Source organism: Hevea brasiliensis, chromosome 11 (assembly GCF_030052815.1).
Source record: "Hevea brasiliensis isolate MT/VB/25A 57/8 chromosome 11, ASM3005281v1, whole genome shotgun sequence".
Lineage (NCBI taxonomy): Eukaryota > Viridiplantae > Streptophyta > Magnoliopsida > Malpighiales > Euphorbiaceae > Hevea > Hevea brasiliensis.
Genome location: NC_079503.1, coordinates 98346269 through 98367447, shown reverse-complemented (window position 1 = coordinate 98367447; position 21179 = coordinate 98346269). Strand labels below are relative to the sequence as shown.

The following is a 21179-nucleotide window of genomic DNA, read 5'->3' as shown; positions in this document are numbered from 1 at the left end:
AATTTTATTTATTGTAAATATAATATGTAAAACTTAATAATATTATAATAAAAATATATATTTTATATTTAATTAATTATTTATATAAATAAATTCAAATAATAAATACCCACCATATAAAATTTAAACCTAATGAGTGTATTATATTTCAAATTGTTCTTGCTTCTAAAGAAGAAGAATTATTAAATTTTATCATTATTTTTAATTATTAATATTTTTAATTTTTATTTACTGTTATAATTATAAATTTTTTTAGAGATATGTAGTAATGTGATTGTTTATATAAACTTTTAATTTTGATATATATAGTAAAAGTTGACCGTTGCTCATTTCTTTGAGACTGAAGAGGATCTAGGAAGCGGGAACGCTCTGCCTTGGTTCTGTCTTCAGGGAGCCGAGAAAAGCGAAGAACTTGTGGACAACGATGACAAAAGCGACAATTGTTGTATTTGCAATTAGACCATACATGATTAATATAATGAACAAGAAAGGCTAGGCCATTTTGATGCGAAGCGAAATGAGAACAAACAAGCTATCTCTCTCACCTCTCACTGTAAGTTACTATGGATTCACCATTTCCACGTAAAATTCTTCACTTTCAATCCAAAATTTCTTTGATGGAATCTGGTTTCAAAATCCCAGAATCCTATCTCTTCAATTATTGAAAATCAGATTGCTAATTTTTGAAATTAATCTTGCAACAGAGCAGCAATGATAATCAAATGCTAACCAATTCTCAAGGAAGCAGATTCGATAATAGTGTTTCGCAGGCTGCTGGAGAGGAAGGACCCAACAAGCTTAATCCCCCTACTAACTGCGAGAGGTATTCTGTACGATGCCAGAACGCTTGTTTTCTTTGCAGTTATTAGATGTTGTTTGTTTCACTTCAGGGATTTCGATGCTGTCCGGGAATCTATGCACTCCGCTATATCTTTGAACAAAGCTGAGGTTCTGGATTTTGTGCTTAATGATTTCTCCGAGGTAGGATTGAACGGTGATCTCAACTAACAAAATGATTGCTTTGACATAGAGTCTGGTTATGGAGATTCTTATGACGCAGGGTTATCTTAGCCTTTCCTTTGAAAATCGCCGGAAATTATTGATCATGCTCGCTCAAGTTTATGATCTCAATAGGACACAAGTTCGTGATCTCATTAAGCAATATCTTGGACTTGAACTTCCTGGCAGTAAGCTTTGCGTATCTATGTTATAATCTTTTATGATCTTAATAATGGTCTGCTAATCCTATGTCTTGTTTTCAGATTTTTGTGCTTTTTGACAGGTTTATTAATTTGGGTTTCAGGTAATGCAAGTGAATCTAGTACTGTTGATGAGGAAGCTATGCTTTCTTCTTTCTATCGCCTTGAACGGAACTTGAGACAAGTTCTTAAGCCAGCATATGAACTCCTTTTTGAACGACTTAACAACCACCATGGGGGATTGAGGTTCCTGTCCATTCTTCGGGCTGACATTTTATCTATTCTCGAGTAAGGTTATGGTTGTTCATATTGGCTTTATTATTATTATTATTATTATTATTATTATTATTATTATTATTATTATTCTCTTTGATTTTTTTTCTTCTATTTGTATTATTGGAAACACACATTCTAGAAAATTGTTTGAAAAGGTAAAGAAAGATAAATCTCTGTACATTTTCACCCTCCATTTGAAGCATCTTTTAATTTCTTAGGTGGCTATACTTGTAAAATAAAAAGCTGTAAACAATTCTACTAAGGTGCACCAGCTGCATAGCAGGATATGTTTATTGTAAAAAGGCTATCAATGACAATCAATAGTGATGGAATTTAATATTCACTAGTTGATTTTCTTTTAACTACACAGAGAGGAAAATATTGGATCTTTGCAAGTGCTAGATTCCTGCTTAAAGGAAAAACTTAATACATGGCTTAGTCCTGCTGCATTGGAGCTTCACCAGATTACATGGGATGATCCTGCTTCATTGCTGGAGAAAATTGTGGCTTATGAGGTATGTTTCTTTGAATTTTCTTGTGCAGCTTACACTCTTAAATATTGCTTGGTATTAGCTGAATATTTTCTGATAATGGTCTTGTGCAGGCTGTACATCCAATCAGCAATCTTTTAGATCTTAAAAGAAGGTTGGGTGTTGGTCGTCTTTGTTTCGGATATTTACATCCAGCAATACCTGGTCAGCAAATCTTTTCACTGCTGGTGTGGACAATAACTACCCCTACAAAAATAAATACTAATGAACTGGTTCCATTAATGTATGAAATCTGCTTCTAAATTGCAGCCCTATATTTAGCACAAAATCCTATTTCAAATAGTTCTTGAACTTAAAATCTAACAGAATTAGGTTTTGAATATATAATCATGATAGATTTAGGTTTTGGCCACAACAATGTAATCAAAGATCAAGAAAGACGTAACAGTGACATGCTACAATAGCATGAACATTAAAATAATTCAATATTTTATATACTGCATCACATTTTGCACTACAAAATAGAGATGTCTTTCAAAAAAAATATTATGTTGATATTCCTCCTTATTGGTAGATTAATACATTTACTGAGAAGAGATCTTGAATCTGTTATAACACAACACTAAACTGCTTTAGCAGAATAACAAATTATGGATTTTTACAGTGGTAATATTCATAGATAACGTAATCTCTACTCTTTTGTGACTTTCCATGCAACTAAGTAGTAGGTTTTGGATTACCATGCCAAAATTTAATTGGATTTTCTTGGTTTCTTTCATTTGTTTGCTAAGTTTGTTGATATAGTCTGATTTTTAGATTTTTTTTTCAGGTGAGCCCCTTATTTTCATGGAAGTTGCCCTTCTAAAGAATGTGGCTCAAGCAATACATGTTAGTTTAATGCATCCTACTTGCTCTTTTTCTTTTATTGTATTGCCAATGAATGATTTTTTAACTATGACAGGAAGTTTTATGGGATGCTCCTCCCATAGTTGAATCTGAGGCCACATGTGCATTATTTTGTTCTATATCATCAACTCAGGTAAAATTACTTACTGGTGCCTTTCTCATTTTTGTTTTAGATTAAAAGCATATTTTGTTTTACAAAATTAGTCTCCACCACTTGTCATGAGGTAAAATGATCTATCAATTACATCATGTTTAATTTGGCTGCCATATTTGAAATATAACTACCACAAAATCATACATGAATGTAACAACTGTAGTACACATTTCTCTCTACCCTACATGGAATTTTCATCTTTTTGTTTGTCACATGCTCAAACACTGTTTTTTCTTCTTTTGATTACATATTTGTGCCCCTTTACTGATGAGAAATTAAAGAGCATTCATATAAGTTAGGAAACTTTAAAATTACAAGTGAATGAGTGACTATTTTGAATAACATTTATGAGCAAGGTGGTAAAAAAACTTACTGTTATTTTCTACTTTTATATGTCCGCTCGAATATCAATTCTTTTTCTGCTTGAGAAAAATGAATAACAAACTCTTATTGAATGCTTCCCTATACCTGAATACTTACAGAAATTTGACAGCCTGGCTTGGCAGGGATCAACCTGGGAAAGTTTCTTATCAAGCGTGTTATTACTCTGGTGAAAAAAGAAATGCCCCATATATCTGTAAGTATTTCCTGATTTAGGCTCAATTTGTTTTGTGGAAAATATTCTTCCCATTTTCTAACGTTTGGGGTACTCAGAAAATGAGTCAACGAAAATATTTTCCCTTCCAAAGGGAAAATTAAGTTATTTTTATGGAAAATGACTTCCTATTTTCAAAAGAAAAAGTCATTTTCCGGACTTTAATAATCTTGTTAAAATGTGAAATTGACATAAATAAATACCATTAATTTAACATTGCAACTAAATAATGAAAAATATTTTCATGGAGAATATTTTATTAGAAAACAATTTCCATAAAAAATATTTTTCATATACAAGTTATTTTCCATGAAACAAACGGAGCCTTAATTTATATAAAGTGGAAAAACCAAAATGTTTACTGAACTTGTATTCCTGTAATGCGTATTATTCCATGAAAGCAAAGCATGACATGGTTACATTTCTTTAATAAAGGTTCTGAAAAATCTTATTTAAGCAATCTTAATATCAGAAATCTGTGGTGGGACTTTCATAGGCTTGTTTGGTTAGATTTGTCATCATACCTGAAACTACGGGGTTGTTGTTATCTCTCTTGAATTGGTTGTCCTTGCTATTTTGCATGGATTTCGAAACTTCATTATTGGAAGCAGCACCAGAAAGTTGAGCATAATTACGACAGTGTCAAACAAAGATTTATATAAAATCATGAATTTGCATTTAAATTGTACTAAGAAAAAAGAAGTAAAACTTGCGACTTCTGGGACCAATATATATATATATTTGCTATTGTTTGAGTTTTCCTTTTTGGGGCCTAAAATGTATATAGATGACCTTTTGGGACCATTGAAGGTACCATATTCTGCACATTCCATTGCAAACTAAGTATTGCATAGTATTAGTTATGCTTTATCATTGTCTTCTTTTGTAACTGGTCTAATAACTATACACTGCACGCTGTATCATAAGAAATCAGAAGGAATGGGCTATGAAGTTATTGGTTTTTCAAATTTTCTGGTTTGTTGCTTGGTAGCATGACTGTCAAATATTGCTACTGCCATCACCTATTAATATATGTTTTTTTTTTGGGGAAGTACTGAAAAATACAATATGATTTCATTGTTTTATTAGATGGGGCCTGAGGTTTTTTCCTTGACACTTTGGTACCATGTGCTAACATGCAGTTAGCTCTTCGGTGCCAACTGCTCTGATACTGTTTGAATTGCTCGATAAAACTTTTTTGTAACCCCGTTTTCTCTTTTTTTCCAAAGACATTTGCAACAATAAGCTCAGTTCCCGGATACATGCAATGGCTGCTATCTAGGTTGGCATCTCAGTCAATCCTTGCTGAAGTGGAGAACATGTCACAATCGTCTTCAAAAGGATCTGTTTCCACTTTTAGGGAAAACTTACTCGAACCAGATGAAGAAAGATTACTTATGAATTGTTCTCAGTAAGTTTTATTTGATTTCATTTTATCTTTTGAATCGAATGGGCTTTAGTTTTGATATTTCCACTATGTCTTCTTATCCTTAAGAGAGTGTGTCTCCTTTTTAAGCCTTAGTACCAAACTAGTTGTATTAGCTGTATGATTCTTTTCCTCCATTCCTCTCAGTTTAGGGCTAAAAGTTTTTTTTTTTTCACTTTTAATTTCTTGTGTCTGGAATAAAGTGGGTTTTAGCAAAAAAAAAAAAAAAGAAAAAAGAAAAAAGGAAGAAGGTAGTTGAAAGTAGGGATTGGATATTTGGTCATGCTGTTATTTTCCACAATGTTTTTTCCTTTTATTTTTTGTTTTTTCCCCTTTTCTACTTGTGCACTTCCCAAAAACTTTATTTTCCATCAAGTCTTCCTTTTCTTCACCATCAAACTCCTCGTATCTTCTAACCACAAGAGACCCTGAAGCCCCCATCAAGCCATTCTTACCAATCTCCTATCTTATTAGCCTTAGCCCAGTACAGAAGTGCATATAGATAGATTACTCAAATCTCTCTAAAGATAGTTGAGAATGAGATATTGAAATATCTCATGGATCTATAATTATTCTTGTCATCTATCTAGATCTGAGCATGTTTTGATTGTTGTCATTATGACAACAAAATAATCAAGCAATTAAAAACAGAGACTATCTGTCTTAAAATGATCTGAAGTCCCTGCTGGTCTGTTTTCTGTGGAAAATATGAGAGTTTTCCAATGCTCATATGTGATTATCAGATTACGATTCTGATTGAACTGCATTACATATAGTTTGAAGGAAGATGATTTGGAGTCCCTGCTTGTCTTTTTCCTATGCAAAATATTAGAGTTGTCCGATGCTCATATGTAATTATCAGATTATGTTTACAAATTGAGCTGCATTACATATAGTTTGAGGGAAGAAGAACTGATTGGAACCACATATAAAGATGGTAGGTTCAATTTCCAGTAGATGAAACATGGATGCATTATCCTCAAAGCTATCCATTCTCTTCAAAACTCTACTGCCTATTTGCTTATATGACCTTTCCAAGATCCTCTATTATATGCTCTTTCTTTGGCATCTGATAGTAACTCCAGCTGCCTTTTTTCCATCTCTTGGTTTTAAATTTGATTTACAGCAACTTTGCTTTTCATGGACTGTGATGCTTTCACTTGTAGGAAGGCTTTTCCTGGAAAAAATGGCATGGATGTCATGTTGAATTTACTAACATCAACTAAATATGAGTGGACCAGTTCAGCTGAATTGCTTTCAGCATTAAAGCCTCCTCTAGTGCGACTGTGTGCCAGGTACATGATACTCCTTCCATCTACTTTTATCTATCATTTTTTAGAAGTTGTTTTGTCCAAATTTCTGTGTCGTTTGAAGAAGATTAAGGAGTATTAATTATTTTTTGTTGTATTTTACATTATATCTACTAAACACAATAATTATTTCTATAATTTTCTAAAACTAATCTTATCACCTTTCATTCTCTTTTAATTAAGTGAGATAAAGGATAATTTAGTTAAATTAAAGAGTATTTTATTATAATTTAGGTGATTTAATTGCTTCATTAATCACCGTGCAAAAATCTTAAACGATAGATAAAAGTAATGGAGGGAGTAAAGTTTAACATCAATATCTCAAATCTGTAAATTGAAATGATTGGTGAGTCTAGTTGACAACAGATGGGTCTAATGAGTATACTGGGGATGATCTTGTTTTCCAGTTCTTTTATTTTAGCAAAAATGCTTGCATTTCTGAATTGTCTAAAGTACTATTTAGATTTGTTGGTTCTACAAATGCAGGTACCTTCTTGAAGAGAAAAAGAGAGGAAAAGCTCTAGATTCTGTTGCAAATTTTCACTTGCAAAATGGAGCAGTATGTTGTACAACCTCAATTTTTGTGTAGTAATCAAGTCCATCCTGAGAGTCATATATATGGGCAGAACCATTATAGTTTCTCAATTTACATTTATATATCTTATTTTATGATGGCTTGTTTTGGAAAGGATTTTCTCGATAAATGTAGAGGTTGGGCATGCTCTTAAGTGATTGAGTGTATTTTAACAATTGGTGTTATACCACATTAGTTTAGGATGAGTTATTTGAGCTATATATATAAGATTTGGGGGCAAACCTTCTTCCCTTAAATTGGCTATTGGGGTGTAGTTAGGCTTGGTCTATTTTTTTTACATGGTATTAGAGCCTACCCTTTTACAATGTTGGGCCATCCGCAGATGTATTTGCTTGCAAACTTCACGTCTCCAGATGTTCATGCCTAGGCATGAGAGGAGTGTGTTATCCCACATTGGTTTGGGATGAGGTATTTGAGTTATATATATGACTTGGGTAAACCTCATCTCTTTGAGCTAACTTTTTTGGGATGGAGTTAGGCTCGGTTCATTTTCTCTATAGTTAGCGAGGGGGCAACCCAGAAGCAGCATGTTTCCTAAGTTGAGAAGTTCTATAAGTTAATTTCTGACATATGACATGATACAGATGATAGAAAGAATAAACTGGATGGCAGACCAATCTGACAAAGGTCTTCGTCAAAGTGGAGGTATTATGGTGAACTATGTTTACAGGTAATTCTTCTTGTGAAAGCAACATTTAATTTCAGATTGCATCTCGATTCAAAAAAAAAAAAAAGTTGAGGTTCCAACATCTGGTGTTTATGAATTTGATTGGATTTGTCTTGCAGGGTTGAGAAAATTGATGAATATGCTCAGTCATATTTCAGCACAGGACATATACATGCCTCAAATGACATCCGTCGGAGTATTATGGTAATTTTTGTCCTAAAGAGCATTCATGCTTTAGTTAACGTAGCTTAACTCCTCTTCATGAGAGAGAGAGACAGAAACCACAAGCATCAGTTCAGTTTTAAACTCTTTCTTACTCTTATCATATTCGATTTGCCTATGTTTTGCAGCCATGGAAGGAACATGAAGTGACAACAATTTAGGCTTGCAGGCAAATCTCTCTAGTAAATAATTTTTTTTCTGTTCAGGCAGAACTTTCACATGTAATTGTTAAGTCACATATTAACTAGTATCATATCAAACTGGGAAAGAACTCCAGAAATCCAGAGACCATGATTGAGCAACCATTACGACTAAAATATTCTTGCTACTGTCTCCAATTTGGCAACTGCTACAGATCCTCATCAACTGGTTCTTGTTTCTATATATTTACACACACAAAAAAGATGTATATACCTTAACAATTCAAGTTCTATCTATTGCATTCATTTCAATACTGGATGGATATAAAATCTTTCTTTTAAGAGACAGATGTGCTGGTATGCAGTGTTCGATCACTTCTCACTTTCTACATCTACACGACTGGTTTCCAAGACATAATCTCTCATGAGCCTCGTGTTAGAATCACCGACCATCTATAATAAAAACAAGAAGCAAATGCAACCACAAAATAGAAATAAAGATATGTATGAAAAATAAAAAACGAAGGTAACTGAGGTCTGACCTTATTAGCTAATCGCTCCAAGTTGTCCCATTCAAAATCAGTTTTACAATATGCAGATCGAACCTATACGCCAAGATGGCATAAATTTAGGTCATTGTTGATGACATGATGGTCATTGAAACAAGTAACATATATAAATATCCTTACCTCTAAGATGCGTAGAGCTATAACGTGGATGCCAGATGAGAGTTCCAACAGTGCATTCGTTCCCAAGTCATGCGCAGTTTCAGAAAAATTATTAGTATGAAAAATTAGAAGCAAATAACAAATATGTGATTAACATGCTACGTTTTAGGAGATTTTTGTCTGACCCGATCATCGTAGACTCAATAGATAATAGGTATGATGAGATTCATGCAGATGACACTTTCTTAAGTGCATAATAGACCGGACTTAGGCAAGTTTTTGAATTACATATGTACCTAAACTCTGATGCCTGGAAGATTCACGCATCATACTGGCGCAAAACTTGTCTCCATCCTTCAAGGAATGACTCTTCAAAAATTCCATCAACTCTTGGTATGCCTCACGGTTATAGCTCTGCACCAGGAAATAACACTCTTAACCCCAAAAAATGCACATTCTATCACTTCTCAATTATTATCATGAACGAGTTTGTAGTGCCATGCTCATTCTTGCAAGAACAGGGAAACAGAAAGGATTTGCACAATTAAGAGACACCCCAGTAAAAAGGAACTATTTTCTCTAAATTTTGTTGAGAAGGAACCTGAAGCTGCGCTGAAACAATCACAACAGCAATATAAGTGAAGAAATTATGCAGATTGTTTGCCGCCTGGGCTTCTGGTGATGCATGACCATATCCTACACGAAACAACCCCAGAATTAACCAAAAGAAACACAGATATAAATCCACTATTTTTTACGAGTCTATATCTACTATTAAATATTATTAGGGTTATAACTTATACCCACCAGGGACATACATCTTCTGGCAGTGCAATCGAGTTGACTGAGCAGTTCTTGACTTCTTGCGTGGCCATGAAGGATAAGCTTTGTTTCTGTGGGAATTTGGAGGGTAAAAAGGGAGTTGAGATATTGAGAGAACAGCAGAAGATTCCATGATTATTGGAAGTAAGGAGATGAGCAATGGGAAGATGTTGGTTCTGGCTTCTTGGCCTATCAGCTAGAATTTCAATGGCAGAAAATATCTCCAACACTCGCTCCAAAATATCTTCATATCTACGTGGAAAGTAACGAATCTTTCTTCAGAGTTCACTGTCACATCCCTTGTGGAACCCAGAATCTTGTTTCAGCTGGCACAAAAGTGCAGCAATGGATAATTAGCAGTGCGTGGCTATTGTTTTTCTCCATAAAAAATTATTAGTTTTTTTTTTTCTGGAAAATTTTTTATTTATATTCAGAAGTATAAATATTCAACTAATAAAAATTTTTATATATAATGTTATTTTTATAATTTTAATTAAAATGACAATTATTAACTAGGGCCTTTGCCTTTAAAAATTTTTAGGCTTCACATAATGAAACTTTATAGGAGGACGAGGCTTTCTAAGCAAATCCGATCATAGGCCCGAGGCTTCTATTCGGCCCGCTTACTCTGGTCTGTTTTGGTCAGGCTTTTCTTTTTTTTTTTTTCACTTGCCCACTAAAAAAAATAAAATAACACTAGCCCACTAAAATTAAGTAAATTATTAGATGTATGCACATTCACTTATAAAATAATAAATTTTATTTTATATATTTAAAAATAATTATTTATATTATTTTTTTAATACATTAAATATATAATATAATTTACCTAAAATCGATAATTTTAAGAAAAAAAAAACATATTTTTAGCTCTTAAAACAAATTTTTTATTGAGTCACATAATTTTATCTAGTCATTATGCATTATTTAATTGTTTAGATTTAATTTTTTTAATAGAAATTAATAAAGTGTAATACAAGAGCCGTTTAAAACGCGTAAGATAGAAAAATTATAATTAAAAAAATAACAAAATACATCTTTTAATTTCTTTTTTTTTTTTATTGTGTCTCCACAATTTTATTTAATCATTTTAATTTTTTTTTACATTACAAAATAAAATAGGGAAACTCTATATAAAAAAAAATAATAATTCGGAGACTAAAAGTTAATTTAGTTCAATTTTTTTAACAATATTAATTCAAATTTAATATTTTTTTACCAAAAATTGGCACATCAAATCCTTTACCTGAAAATGACACACACTTTCGTCCAATTTTAACATGAAGTGGCAGTTGAACTACAATTGACTGCGTTGGGCCTTTCTTTCAGTGAAAAACAATTATGCAAAATTATATAATTATTAAATAAAAATTAAATGCCTAATCTCTATCTTTCACGTGTGGGATTAGAATTAAAATAGCACACAAGTGTCTAAGTCTTGGACCATTCTTTTCTCAGCAGCTTTGGCTCCATCCGCGGATTTCGCACTCTGCCAATTAAATATTTATATTCAATATTAAATTCATTAAAATATGTATAATAAATTTTTATTTAAATATTTAATTTAATAATTATATAATTTTTATATAAAATCAAGATTATAATAGCGGTAAACTTTAAAAAAAAAATGATGGCCCAATTCTTCCCCGTTACTTAACGTTGTTAAACAGTAACCTACCAATAAAGCATTTGCTGTCACGTTTGGACATACACACGCATCCTACGCTCTCTCCACGCGGCACCATTTAAGTAACAATCATAAATCCACAACTAATCACTAATCTCCAATTCTATTAGTTCGTGCACTCCACCGGCCTAAATACCGCGTAACACGCTGTCTTTTTCGCCGCAAAATTGATGCAAAGTATCCGTTGATAATCCAACGTGGCAAGTTGCCGACACATGGGGTTACAATAATGGCAATTGCATTATAATAAAATAAAATTGACAAAAATATCTGATTTAATTATTATTTTTAAAATAAATAAATAAATAAAATCCACACTCACTCACTGGATATCCCAAAATACGTACCCATCGAAAAATCCATGTACGGACGGATTAACGGCCTTACCCACTTCTGGCTTCTTCTCTGGAATTTAGAAAGTGCTGTCTGCTGTTTGTTTTTCTAACAATTCGTATTTCTGGATTGTGGTTTTTCTCTTTCTTTTTCCTTCCTGTAATTGTTATTTGTTAGCTTGCCTGTTACTTTTCCTCCAAAAAGAGTGGGAATCATGCTGTTGCTTTGCTTGAGCTAAAAAGCAATCCAAACACTCCCTAATTCAACTTTCAGAGAGCCAATTTCTTTATCTCGCGGGATTTATCTACCCCTTATTATTTAAAGCCATTGCGGTTAGAGCAGAGGAATTTATAGTCACAGGTAAGAATATTTTTTTCAGAAAAGTCGTTAACTTTTGATGTAAAGACTACTTCTTTCAATTCAAGCTAGAGATGCTAGAGCTTTAAGATGAGGATTTTATATAGTTTAGTTTCGCAATTAATTGTTTTCAGATTTCTTTCTATACTTTATTTTTTTCTTTGTTCGTATGCAGATCTATATTGAAGATATAAATGGCAACGCTAGGGGATATAGGGGTTTCAGCGGCTATAAATCTTCTAAGTGCATTAATTTTCCTTTTAGCATTTGCAATTTTAAGGCTACAGCCCTTCAATGACAGGGTTTACTTCCCAAAATGGTATCTTAAGGGCTTAAGAAGTAGTCCTACGCGCTCAGGAGCGTTTGTGCGGAGGTTTGTCAATTTAGACTTTAGATCGTATCTGAGATTTCTAAATTGGATGCCTGAAGCAATCAGAATGCCAGAGCCTGAGCTTATTGAGCATGCGGGGTTGGATTCTGCTGTTTATTTGCGCATTTACTTGATAGGGTATTGCTAAATTTAGTTTGTTGTGTTTCTGCGAACATTTTTAAGCAATGAATTTTTTTTGGTTCTGATTTCTGAGCTCTTTTGTTTTTCTTGCTTTGCAGGCTTAAGATTTTTGTTCCTATGGCAATGCTTGCTTGGGCTATCCTGGTTCCAGTTAATTGGACAAATAACACCTTGGAGCTAGCAAAGCTGTCTAACGTGACCTCCAGCGACATTGACAAGCTTTCAATTTCAAATATCCCGCTTGGATCGGATAGGTATCAATATATCTTCATTTTGATTCAATGATCACAATATTGTAAGAAGAATATGATGTATAGTTTCAATGTTTATTTGTGGGTGTTGTATTAGATATTAATGTAGATAGTTCTTTTTTGATTCTTGGTTTCATCTTTGAGTTAATTTTTTTATTAGCCTGTCATTGTAGAGATGTTAGTTATCATAGCATATTTGGTCTTTATGATTTTTTTAATCACGCAAACTGATTCTCAATTATCTGTTTGTACTTGTACTCTTTTCAGTTGTGCATCTGATAGTGTTTCTGTTTTTATCATGTCATGTAATTCATGCATAGTTTATTTGCAAATTTCCTATTGATAGCTGCATGCTTCTCTATCTTTATGAAACTAAATACTGTTGTAATCATTTTAACTAATGGATTGCAGATTTTGGACGCATATAGTGATGGCTTATGTCTTTACTTTTTGGACATGCTATGTGTTAATGAAGGAGTATGAGAAAGTTGCTACAATGCGCCTGCAGTTTCTTGCCTCAGAAAGACGTCGTCCAGATCAATTTACGGTAAAACAAATTACTTGCTTTATCCCAAATTAGTTAAAATTTAGTTAGTTTTTTCGTAATTGGGTTTTTTTTACTGTTTCCATTATTAAAATTATACTATGCATGGAATTTACTCTTCACAGGTCCTTGTTAGGAATGTGCCACCAGATCCTGATGAATCTGTTAGTGAACTTGTGGAGCACTTTTTTCTAGTCAATCATCCAGATCACTATCTTACGCATCAGGTAGATTCCTGACTAAACTGAAGATATATTCTGGAAATCTTTGGTAGGGATCTGTAAAGTTGATTAGAAGAACTGACGTCAAGAATCAAAAATTTTTTAAATATTACAAACCATTTGTAGAATGGGTGGTCACATGTTCAATATCTTGTTAAATATTTTTAATATTTGGAAATTTTTCTGCAGGTGGTATACAATTCAAACAAACTAGCCAAATTGGTGAAGAAGAAGAAAAGTATGCAGAACTGGCTTGACTTCTACCAAATTAAGTATTCTAGGGATCAATCACAGAGGCCTTTGATAAAGGTAATTTTGTATGCAGTCTGATATGTGCTTAGAAACTACTTACTCATGCCCAAATCTACTCCATGTCTCCTGCATGTGGCCCCCAAAACCTTCCTTTACAATTCCTAATTTTCTTCTGAACTCAGTTTTCATGTGTTTTTACTCTCAGACTGGTTTTCTTCGGCTTTGGGGGCAAAAGGTGGATGCAATTGATCATTACAACTCTGAGATTGAGAAACTATCAAAAGAAGTAAGTCCCTACCTTGAGTGTCTTCGAAACTGTATGTTTCATATTGGTTGCTTTTGAGCATACATCTGCCAATCTATGTGCAGAAGGTAAAATAGGGTGCTTAAATTTCTTTTGCAAAAAAGGTTACTCAAAATATTCTGAAGATCTTGACACGTTATCTGGGGCTTGATATAGAATAATTTATTTCAGTAATCACTTCTGTTGTTCATATAGCTTCTTGAGAGCAAAATGTGGTAATGAGTGGTTCTTGTATGTTCTTGTTTGAGTGGCTGTCTGACATTATCTTGCCATCACTAGTTTTGCTCCCCAATTCAAGGAACGTACATGCTTTTAAAATCTATATTTTCCAGCACATAACATTAGTAAAAAGGTGCATTTGCAATTTTGCCTTCATGACTTTATTGTTCTGACCAAAAGTAACAGGCTAGGTTTGTCCACCAATAGTTAGTAATATTCACAGTTACTAAAAGAACTGGTGCTTTTTGCTTTTTGTTTCTATAATTGCTTTTTTTTTTTAGCTATTTGTTATCTTAAACCCAAAAAACAATGTTTAGTTTTAAATAACAAAAACAAAAAATTTTGAATTTTATGAAACTAAGTTCACAATTGCTTTTTTGCTTCACTTCTAAAACAAAATCATACATTTAATAAATCTACTTGCTCACTATTAGTTCTGCTCCAAAAGCAAATTAAAAATTTTTAGTAGTGCATTTTAGCAAGTTAAAAAGCTAAAAGTTGAAGTAATAGTACCTAAAGTGGACATAAAAATGGAAGTTGGAGTGTTTTCTTGACTAATCTTGTGCTAAGATAAGCATTTGGAATTTTCATGCTTATGATGAAAGATTTGATCAAATTACAACCTGTTACATGCTTGGATTTTTCTTGAGTATAATTAGATAATTTGTTTACCACCAAAGCTCTAATTTGAGGTCATGAATGGTCCCCCTATAATTCAGATAGCAGAAGAGAGGGAAAAAGTTGAAACAGATCCGAAGTCTGTCATGCCAGCAGCATTTGTTTCTTTCAAAAGTCGATGGGGTGCGGCTGTTTGTGCACAAACTCAACAATCGAGAAACCCAACTTTGTGGTTAACAGAGTGGGCCCCAGAGCCGCGTGATGTCTATTGGCAAAACCTTCCAATACCATATGTTTCACTTGCGATTAGGAGGTTGATAATGAATGTTGCATTCTTTTTCCTTACCTTCTTTTTCATGATTCCAATCGCATTTGTGCAAGCTCTTGCAAGTATTGAGGGAATTGAGAAAAGAGCTCCCTTTCTGGAGCCCATTATTGAAATGTTAGTAATGCTCACAAGTCCTTTTCAATTGACAGTGAGACTTCATTGTTATGACTGCTAATTGTTTCTTGATCAATTATGCAGAAAATTTATTAAATCACTTATCCAAGGTTTTCTACCTGGCATTGCGTTGAAGCTTTTTCTGATCTTCTTGCCAACGATATTGATGATCATGTCTAAATTTGAGGGTTTCACGTCTTTGTCATCTCTAGAAAGGAGATCAGCTATGCGATATTATCTTTTCAACATTGTGAACGTATTCCTTGGGAGCATAATTGCTGGAAGTGCATTTGAACAACTCAATTCTTTCATAAAGCAGTCTGCTAGCGAGTATGTTGCTCTTTCAAATTAATCATCATATTCTTTCTGCATTCCTCTGCTTATTAAATGATTAGAATAGGCTTCTTATACTACCTCTTCAAAGGAACTTGTTGGCATTGTTAAGCACCAAATGTGGCACTGTTCATTCTGAATGGGTGGCCTTTTATCATGCATGCAGGGAGCATTTTAGGAAAATGAAGATGGGTAGGGAAGGCATATCAATTGTTAAAGTTGTTTTATGTGTTTTCATGACTTAGGGAAGTCTAGCTCGTATTCTTTTAGGTTGATCCCCGTGAAACTTTAACCTTGTTCTGTCACTTTATGTTTGTTTGCATGTGCTTTATGCATGTTCATGGAACAATCTTCGATTGATTTTCAAAATCTTGTAATATATGTGATGTAGAACTAGGAAATTGAGGGCACAAGAGAAATGAATTCTCTAGTATAATGAAAACAAATTCTCAAAATTGGGAGAGAAACTAATTCTCAAGAAAATATTATTTTATTATCAAAATAATCATTATAAAGAACTACAGAATAATACTTGCCCTATTTATAGAGTTTACAACCCTAATCAAATTAGAAATAAAAACCTTAGTTAAAATCTAATTAGGAATATAAACTAAGATAAACTTTATAAATAATTAAAATACTCCTTCCTAAATAAAATACTAATCCTAATAATAATAAACTTCCTAAACAATAAAACTTCAAATTTCCTAATTTTATATTGAATATAACTCCTAGTTCTAATCTTCATTCACTGCATCAATATGCCACCTTAAATTTTTTATTCACCCCATAATTTAGAGAATGTGTTTATCTTACCTTCCATGAAATACAAATCTCTTTGTGCTTTTATCGTGTGTTATTGGTTTGTGGTTGATTCTCTTTTATTTAATCAAGCAAAGTCTAGGTTGCTTGTATTTCCTCTTATCTTTTGCAATTTCAGTGATGATTCTTATTCATCATTTCTACTTTTCTTAATGATGCAGAATTCCTCTTTTATTTAATCAAGTCTAAGTTGCTTGTGTTTCCTCTTTATCTCTTCAAGTTCAGTGATGATTCTTTTTTATCATTCCTATTTTTCATAATGATGCAGAATTCCTAAAACAATTGGTGTGGCTATTCCAATGAAAGCAACTTTCTTCATAACATACATAATGGTTGATGGATGGGCGGGAATAGCAGGAGAAGTTTTGATGTTGAAACCTCTAATAATCTTCCACCTGAAGAATTTCTTCCTGGTGAAGACTGAAAAGGATAGGGAAGAGGCAATGGATCCTGGAAGCCTTGGTTTCAACACTGGAGAACCTCGTATACAATTCTATTTTCTGTTAGGTCTTGTATATGCAACAGTTACACCGGCTCTTCTTCCGTTCATAATAATTTTCTTTGCCTTTGCTTATGTCGTGTTTCGTCATCAGGTAAAGACTCAATATAATATTCAATTTAAGGGCAATTGTCTATTGCATGTGGTCAATAGCGTCATCAATTAATTGAATACGGCCATGAAATTTGAGTCCAACTTAGTATAACTTTTAGGTAAAGATTCACCACAGCTGGATGGCTTTCAGCCACTGATGCTCCAATGATTTGCTTTGAAATATCTTCAAGTAGTACTGCTGTAGTTTGGATGGAAGAGGCTGGTGTTCAACAAGAAATTTGTTGCACTGGAGATACATACGACATTTAAGTTATTGCCATTAGATGTTACCTTTATTTCAACAGAAAAGCCTTAAGAAACACATCAAGCTGGTAAGAAGAAAAATAATCACACAGAATGCCTTGCGTCAATTGCAGAATATGATCTGTTATTATAGCTCTTCACTGTTCAATTGTTAGCCTCTTCTATAGAATTTATATTTGCACCAAGAGAACAAGATAATGATGGGAAAACAAAATTTGGGGAACTTGTAAAACGAACATGCAGCATGAAGATATGAAACAAATATGTGCTTGTATGGGATTCCTTATGTGTTGTTACTTGTTCAGAGTGTAAACACAATCTCACTGCACTAATTATGATAGTTTCAAACTTGGTTCAAGTAATGACTTAAGTCCTTTTTTTTAAGCTCGTCTATATTAATTATTAATTTTTTTAACGTGTAAAATGCAGATCATAAATGTTTACAACCAAGAGTACGAGAGTGGTGCAGCATTTTGGCCTGATGTTCATGGACGTATTATCATTGCATTGATAATCTCACAGGTGCTTTTGATTGGACTGTTGAGCACAAAGCATGCTGCTCAGTCAACACCTTTTCTCATTGCCCTGCCTGTACTCACTATATGGTTTCATAATTTCTGCAAAGGCCGCTATGAACCTGCATTTATTAGATATCCATTACAGGTGTGCTGTTGTCTTCCAATTGATATTGATGCTTTCTTGTTGTTTCAAATGCTGATTTATTTTATTTTTTAGTGTATAGGTTCTTTTTTTTTTTTCATTATTATTTTTGTGCTTCTCCTTGATTTGCCTGCACTTGATGATAATTTTTTCACTTTTGACTTAGCATACTTTAAGCTGAGTTGCCAAATGCGATATTAGTTGGTGAAAATATTTGATATATGCCTATTTTCATTTTCCATCATTGGACGCCATCAATTTTAGTTGTGTTGCTGCTTACAGGGAATGTCACTTCTTTATTTGATGCATTCAGGGAATATTTGATTTGGTTCAAAGTGAAGCACAACTTATGATGCAGGGAGCTAATTTTCCTGCCGAGTAGAACTGCAAGAGGATTTTATTAAATAATTGTTTTTGTATGCTGGCTTTCAGGAAGCCATGATGAAAGATACACTGGAACGTGCAAGGGAGCCAAACCTGAATTTGAAAGCCTATCTCCAAAATGCATATATGCATCCAGTTTTCAAAGGTGATGATGACGAAGAGGATGAAGACATAAGTGAAAAATTGGTGACAGAGAGTGTTCTCGTCCCTACAAAACGCCAATCGAGAAGAAATACACCTGTGCCTAGCAGAATTAGCAGTGCATCTTCACCATCTTTGACTGAGGTTATTAAGGAACATCCGGAACCTTAATTCCCACGTACGAGACTTAAATCTCACTGTACATTTTGTCACATTGCAACACTAGGGAAGAGTAAAGATACTGTAAATTAAAGGATCGAGGATATTGTGGTTTGTAAAAGAGGATAAAGAAAAGGTGCCGGCTACAAGCATTCAAATATTCCAAGAAGAAATGCAAGTTCTGGATTTTGTGGTGGCACCTCAAGTCAAGAATGATTGTAGATTATTTAAGGTACATTACAAAAAGTAGATTTTTGTGTGCGTTTTTCAGATAGGGACGTATTGTACATTTAAGGGTGTAGTTGTTTCTGTAATCAGTTGGAAAATTTTCAATTTCTGTATCCATACTCCCCGTCTGCATATGCACATTCCAAGGCTTGCTACTGCTTCCTGAAACCTTTGGTCGTTCTAATTGGAAAGAACATTTTTTTACAGATTTTTCTGGTCATACTAACTCCATTCAATGGTGTTTTATCACTGTTCTATTTTCAAGATTATTCTACGCGTTGTGTGTGATTAATATTCCCTCCCTCTCACAAAGATAGACTTAATTTTCTCTTTTCTGTCTCAAAATTATAAGCCACTCCCCTTTTTGAAATAATAATTTATTTATTAACTTATTAATATGTTTCTATTTAATATGTATTAAAAAATTAAAATTGTTATCATTCTCTATTCAAGAAAAAAAAAAGGCAACATGAGTTATTTATTTTTTTTATTGATTGAGCCTTGCAATTATAATGCATAATTTATAATTTTATAAAGGAGTTTCATCTGAGTTGTTGGTGATGAATATTTGTTCTTTTCCTAATATGCATATTGCCAGACAGGAATATATATATATATATATATATTTTTTTTTTTTCTCTTAAAGGGAAATTGGAGAGTAAAGATTCGATCTAATAATTATAAAATTAGTGATATATAAATTGAAGAGAAAAGATTCAATCTAATACTTCTAAAATTAGTGATATATATCTTTTAAGATGTGAGAAGACTAATTAAATTATCTCTGATCAGTAAGTATCACCTAATTATATACATAAAAGTACTAATTTTTATTTTTGCATGCATTGTATATTGATTTATTATTATATAAACTCGTGATTTAAAATCCTTTTTTATATATTTTTTATATAATATAATATTAATATTATAATTATTTTCGATAGTTAATTAAATTTTATTATTTATTAGTATAATTGTATTTTACTTCTAATTAAAATTGATTCAAAAAAGTTATAAAAAAATAAAATTAAAAAGTTATATTACTTTAGGCAATTGAAATATTATAAATAAAATAAATTAAATAGAATTTTTAATATATATTATTTTATTTATTAAAATATTATAAATAAAATACCGTAAATATGACATGTGAATATGAATATTTTGATTTTATAAATTAAAATATATTATTTACTAAAAGATATATTTAAAATATTTTTAATTTTTTTAATAAATTTATTATAATCCATTTAAAATAGAGATTATAAAGCAAAATTGCTTAACTTTATGTTATTGCAATAAAAATTTTAGAATTAACAATTTTTTTTTATAAAAATGTTTTTTTTATATTTTTATAAATAATAAAAAAATAAAAGGGTATTCTTGAAAATTTCCATATTCCCCCTTTCCCCTTTTTTCTTTTTTAACTTCTTACTATTATAGTCAATTTTTTAATTTTTGAGAATTTTAATTTGATTTTAAATATTTATTATTATTAGTGAACAGTAAAAATTGAAATAAATTGATAGTTAAATTATGGCCGAAAGAGAAATCAATAATCAAAATTACATCACATTAACTGATTTAAATCAAATTTGATTGTAGATAAAAAAAAATTTAAAGCATGCTCAAATTGTTAAAAAAATAGCTATAATTATAAAAATCTAAAAAACTATATATTTTATAATATTAATATTTAAAATTACATATTATCATTTACTATTAATAAAATTGTTTATGAGTTAGGATTTTTTATCAATACAAGTATTTTTTGAAACAAGATTTATAATAAAACTAAGATTTTAATCTATTGATTATTATTTATTGTAAATTAAAAATTATAAAATAAATTGATTATTTCATAAATTTTTTCATTCATATTTTTATATTTATTAATAATTATTTAAAAAGAATACAACATTATAAATAAAAAGTTAGGTTAATAATTGAATGAATTTTTATTCTTTATTAATTTATATATGTATATTTCTATGTAATATAAATCAAAAATTAAAAAATATTAAAGTATTTAAAATAAAAAAGTATATATAGTAAATATATTGATGAAAAGTTAAATTATATAATTTAAAAATAAATTATTACAATTCTTTAATATAACTCTAAATACTCATGTATTTATAAAATTAAATAATGTTAAAAAAATTAAAACCTTTATGTCACATTTCAATTTTAGTAAAAACTTTTAATTATATAAATTTAATCACAAATCTTTTCAAATATTTTCAATTTTAAAAATAAATTTAATTAAAAATGTCACACCTTACCCCTTGTAAGGCATAACATGATCCCGTAATATACATAATTAATTACCAAACTTTACTTATCGATAACCCATTAAATACACTATAAGGGATTTTAAATAAAT

At 31.7% G+C, this 21179-nt stretch overlaps 3 protein-coding genes across 6 annotated transcripts; 2 read left to right on the top strand and 1 right to left on the bottom strand.

Annotated features, from left to right (window-relative positions):
• Window positions 1–330: 330 nt before the first annotated feature.
• Window positions 331–8113, top strand: LOC110633419 (uncharacterized). Its single transcript, XM_021782004.2, has 16 exons — window positions 331–553; window positions 705–823; window positions 891–981; window positions 1061–1187; window positions 1304–1487; window positions 1846–1990; window positions 2080–2170; window positions 2796–2854; window positions 2928–3005; window positions 3520–3603; window positions 4851–5032; window positions 6214–6342; window positions 6844–6916; window positions 7537–7622; window positions 7739–7823; window positions 7970–8113. The coding sequence occupies exons 1-16, from the start codon at window positions 506–508 to the stop codon at window positions 8000–8002; spliced, it is 1614 nt and encodes a 537-aa protein (XP_021637696.2). The 5' UTR covers window positions 331–505; the 3' UTR covers window positions 8003–8113.
• Window positions 8114–8135: 22 nt separating this feature from the next.
• Window positions 8136–9714, bottom strand: LOC110633420 (chaperonin-like RBCX protein 1, chloroplastic). Its single transcript, XM_021782006.2, has 6 exons — window positions 9457–9714; window positions 9251–9345; window positions 8946–9063; window positions 8671–8687; window positions 8524–8586; window positions 8136–8434 (listed from the first exon to the last, which is right to left on the bottom strand). The coding sequence occupies exons 1-6, from the start codon at window positions 9602–9604 to the stop codon at window positions 8354–8356; spliced, it is 522 nt and encodes a 173-aa protein (XP_021637698.2). The 5' UTR covers window positions 9605–9714; the 3' UTR covers window positions 8136–8353.
• A 1764-nt stretch (window positions 9715–11478) lies between these two features.
• On the top strand, window positions 11479–18999 carry LOC110633427 (calcium permeable stress-gated cation channel 1). 4 transcript variants are annotated; one of them, XM_021782021.2, is made up of 12 exons: window positions 11479–11851; window positions 12024–12356; window positions 12458–12613; window positions 13022–13157; window positions 13280–13381; window positions 13565–13684; window positions 13833–13913; window positions 14870–15210; window positions 15295–15540; window positions 16634–16958; window positions 17651–17884; window positions 18195–18465. In XM_021782021.2, exons 2-12 carry the CDS (start codon window positions 12043–12045, stop codon window positions 18261–18263), a joined length of 2124 nt encoding a protein of 707 aa, XP_021637713.2. In that variant the 5' UTR covers window positions 11479–11851; window positions 12024–12042; the 3' UTR covers window positions 18264–18465. The 4 variants fall into 4 exon arrangements, with proteins under 4 accessions (XP_021637713.2, XP_021637712.2, XP_057986469.1 ...); XM_021782020.2 differs by having other exon boundaries at window positions 11480–11851; window positions 14870–15081; window positions 18314–18999; XM_021782019.2 differs by having other exon boundaries at window positions 11481–11851; window positions 18314–18999.
• The last annotated feature ends 2180 nt before the right edge of the window (window positions 19000–21179 follow it).

Coding starts and splice junctions, on each gene's coding strand:
- LOC110633419 (XM_021782004.2), top strand. CDS start 506: ATGCGAAGCGAAATGAGAACAAACAAGCTATCTCTCTCACCTCTCACT. Junction 554..704: donor TATCTCTCTCACCTCTCACT/GTAAGTTACTAT, acceptor ATCTTGCAACAG/AGCAGCAATGATAATCAAAT. Junction 3,006..3,519: donor GTTCTATATCATCAACTCAG/GTAAAATTACTT, acceptor GAAATTTGACAG/CCTGGCTTGGCAGGGATCAA.
- LOC110633420 (XM_021782006.2), bottom strand. CDS start 9,604: ATGGAATCTTCTGCTGTTCTCTCAATATCTCAACTCCCTTTTTACCCT. Junction 9,064..9,250: donor TTGTTTCAGCGCAGCTTCAG/GTTCCTTCTCAA, acceptor TTCCTGGTGCAG/AGCTATAACCGTGAGGCATA. Junction 8,435..8,523: donor TGGAGCGATTAGCTAATAAG/GTCAGACCTCAG, acceptor TTTTTATTATAG/ATGGTCGGTGATTCTAACAC.
- LOC110633427 (XM_021782019.2), top strand. CDS start 12,043: ATGGCAACGCTAGGGGATATAGGGGTTTCAGCGGCTATAAATCTTCTA. Junction 12,357..12,457: donor TTGCGCATTTACTTGATAGG/GTATTGCTAAAT, acceptor CTTGCTTTGCAG/GCTTAAGATTTTTGTTCCTA. Junction 12,614..13,021: donor ATCCCGCTTGGATCGGATAG/GTATCAATATAT, acceptor AATGGATTGCAG/ATTTTGGACGCATATAGTGA.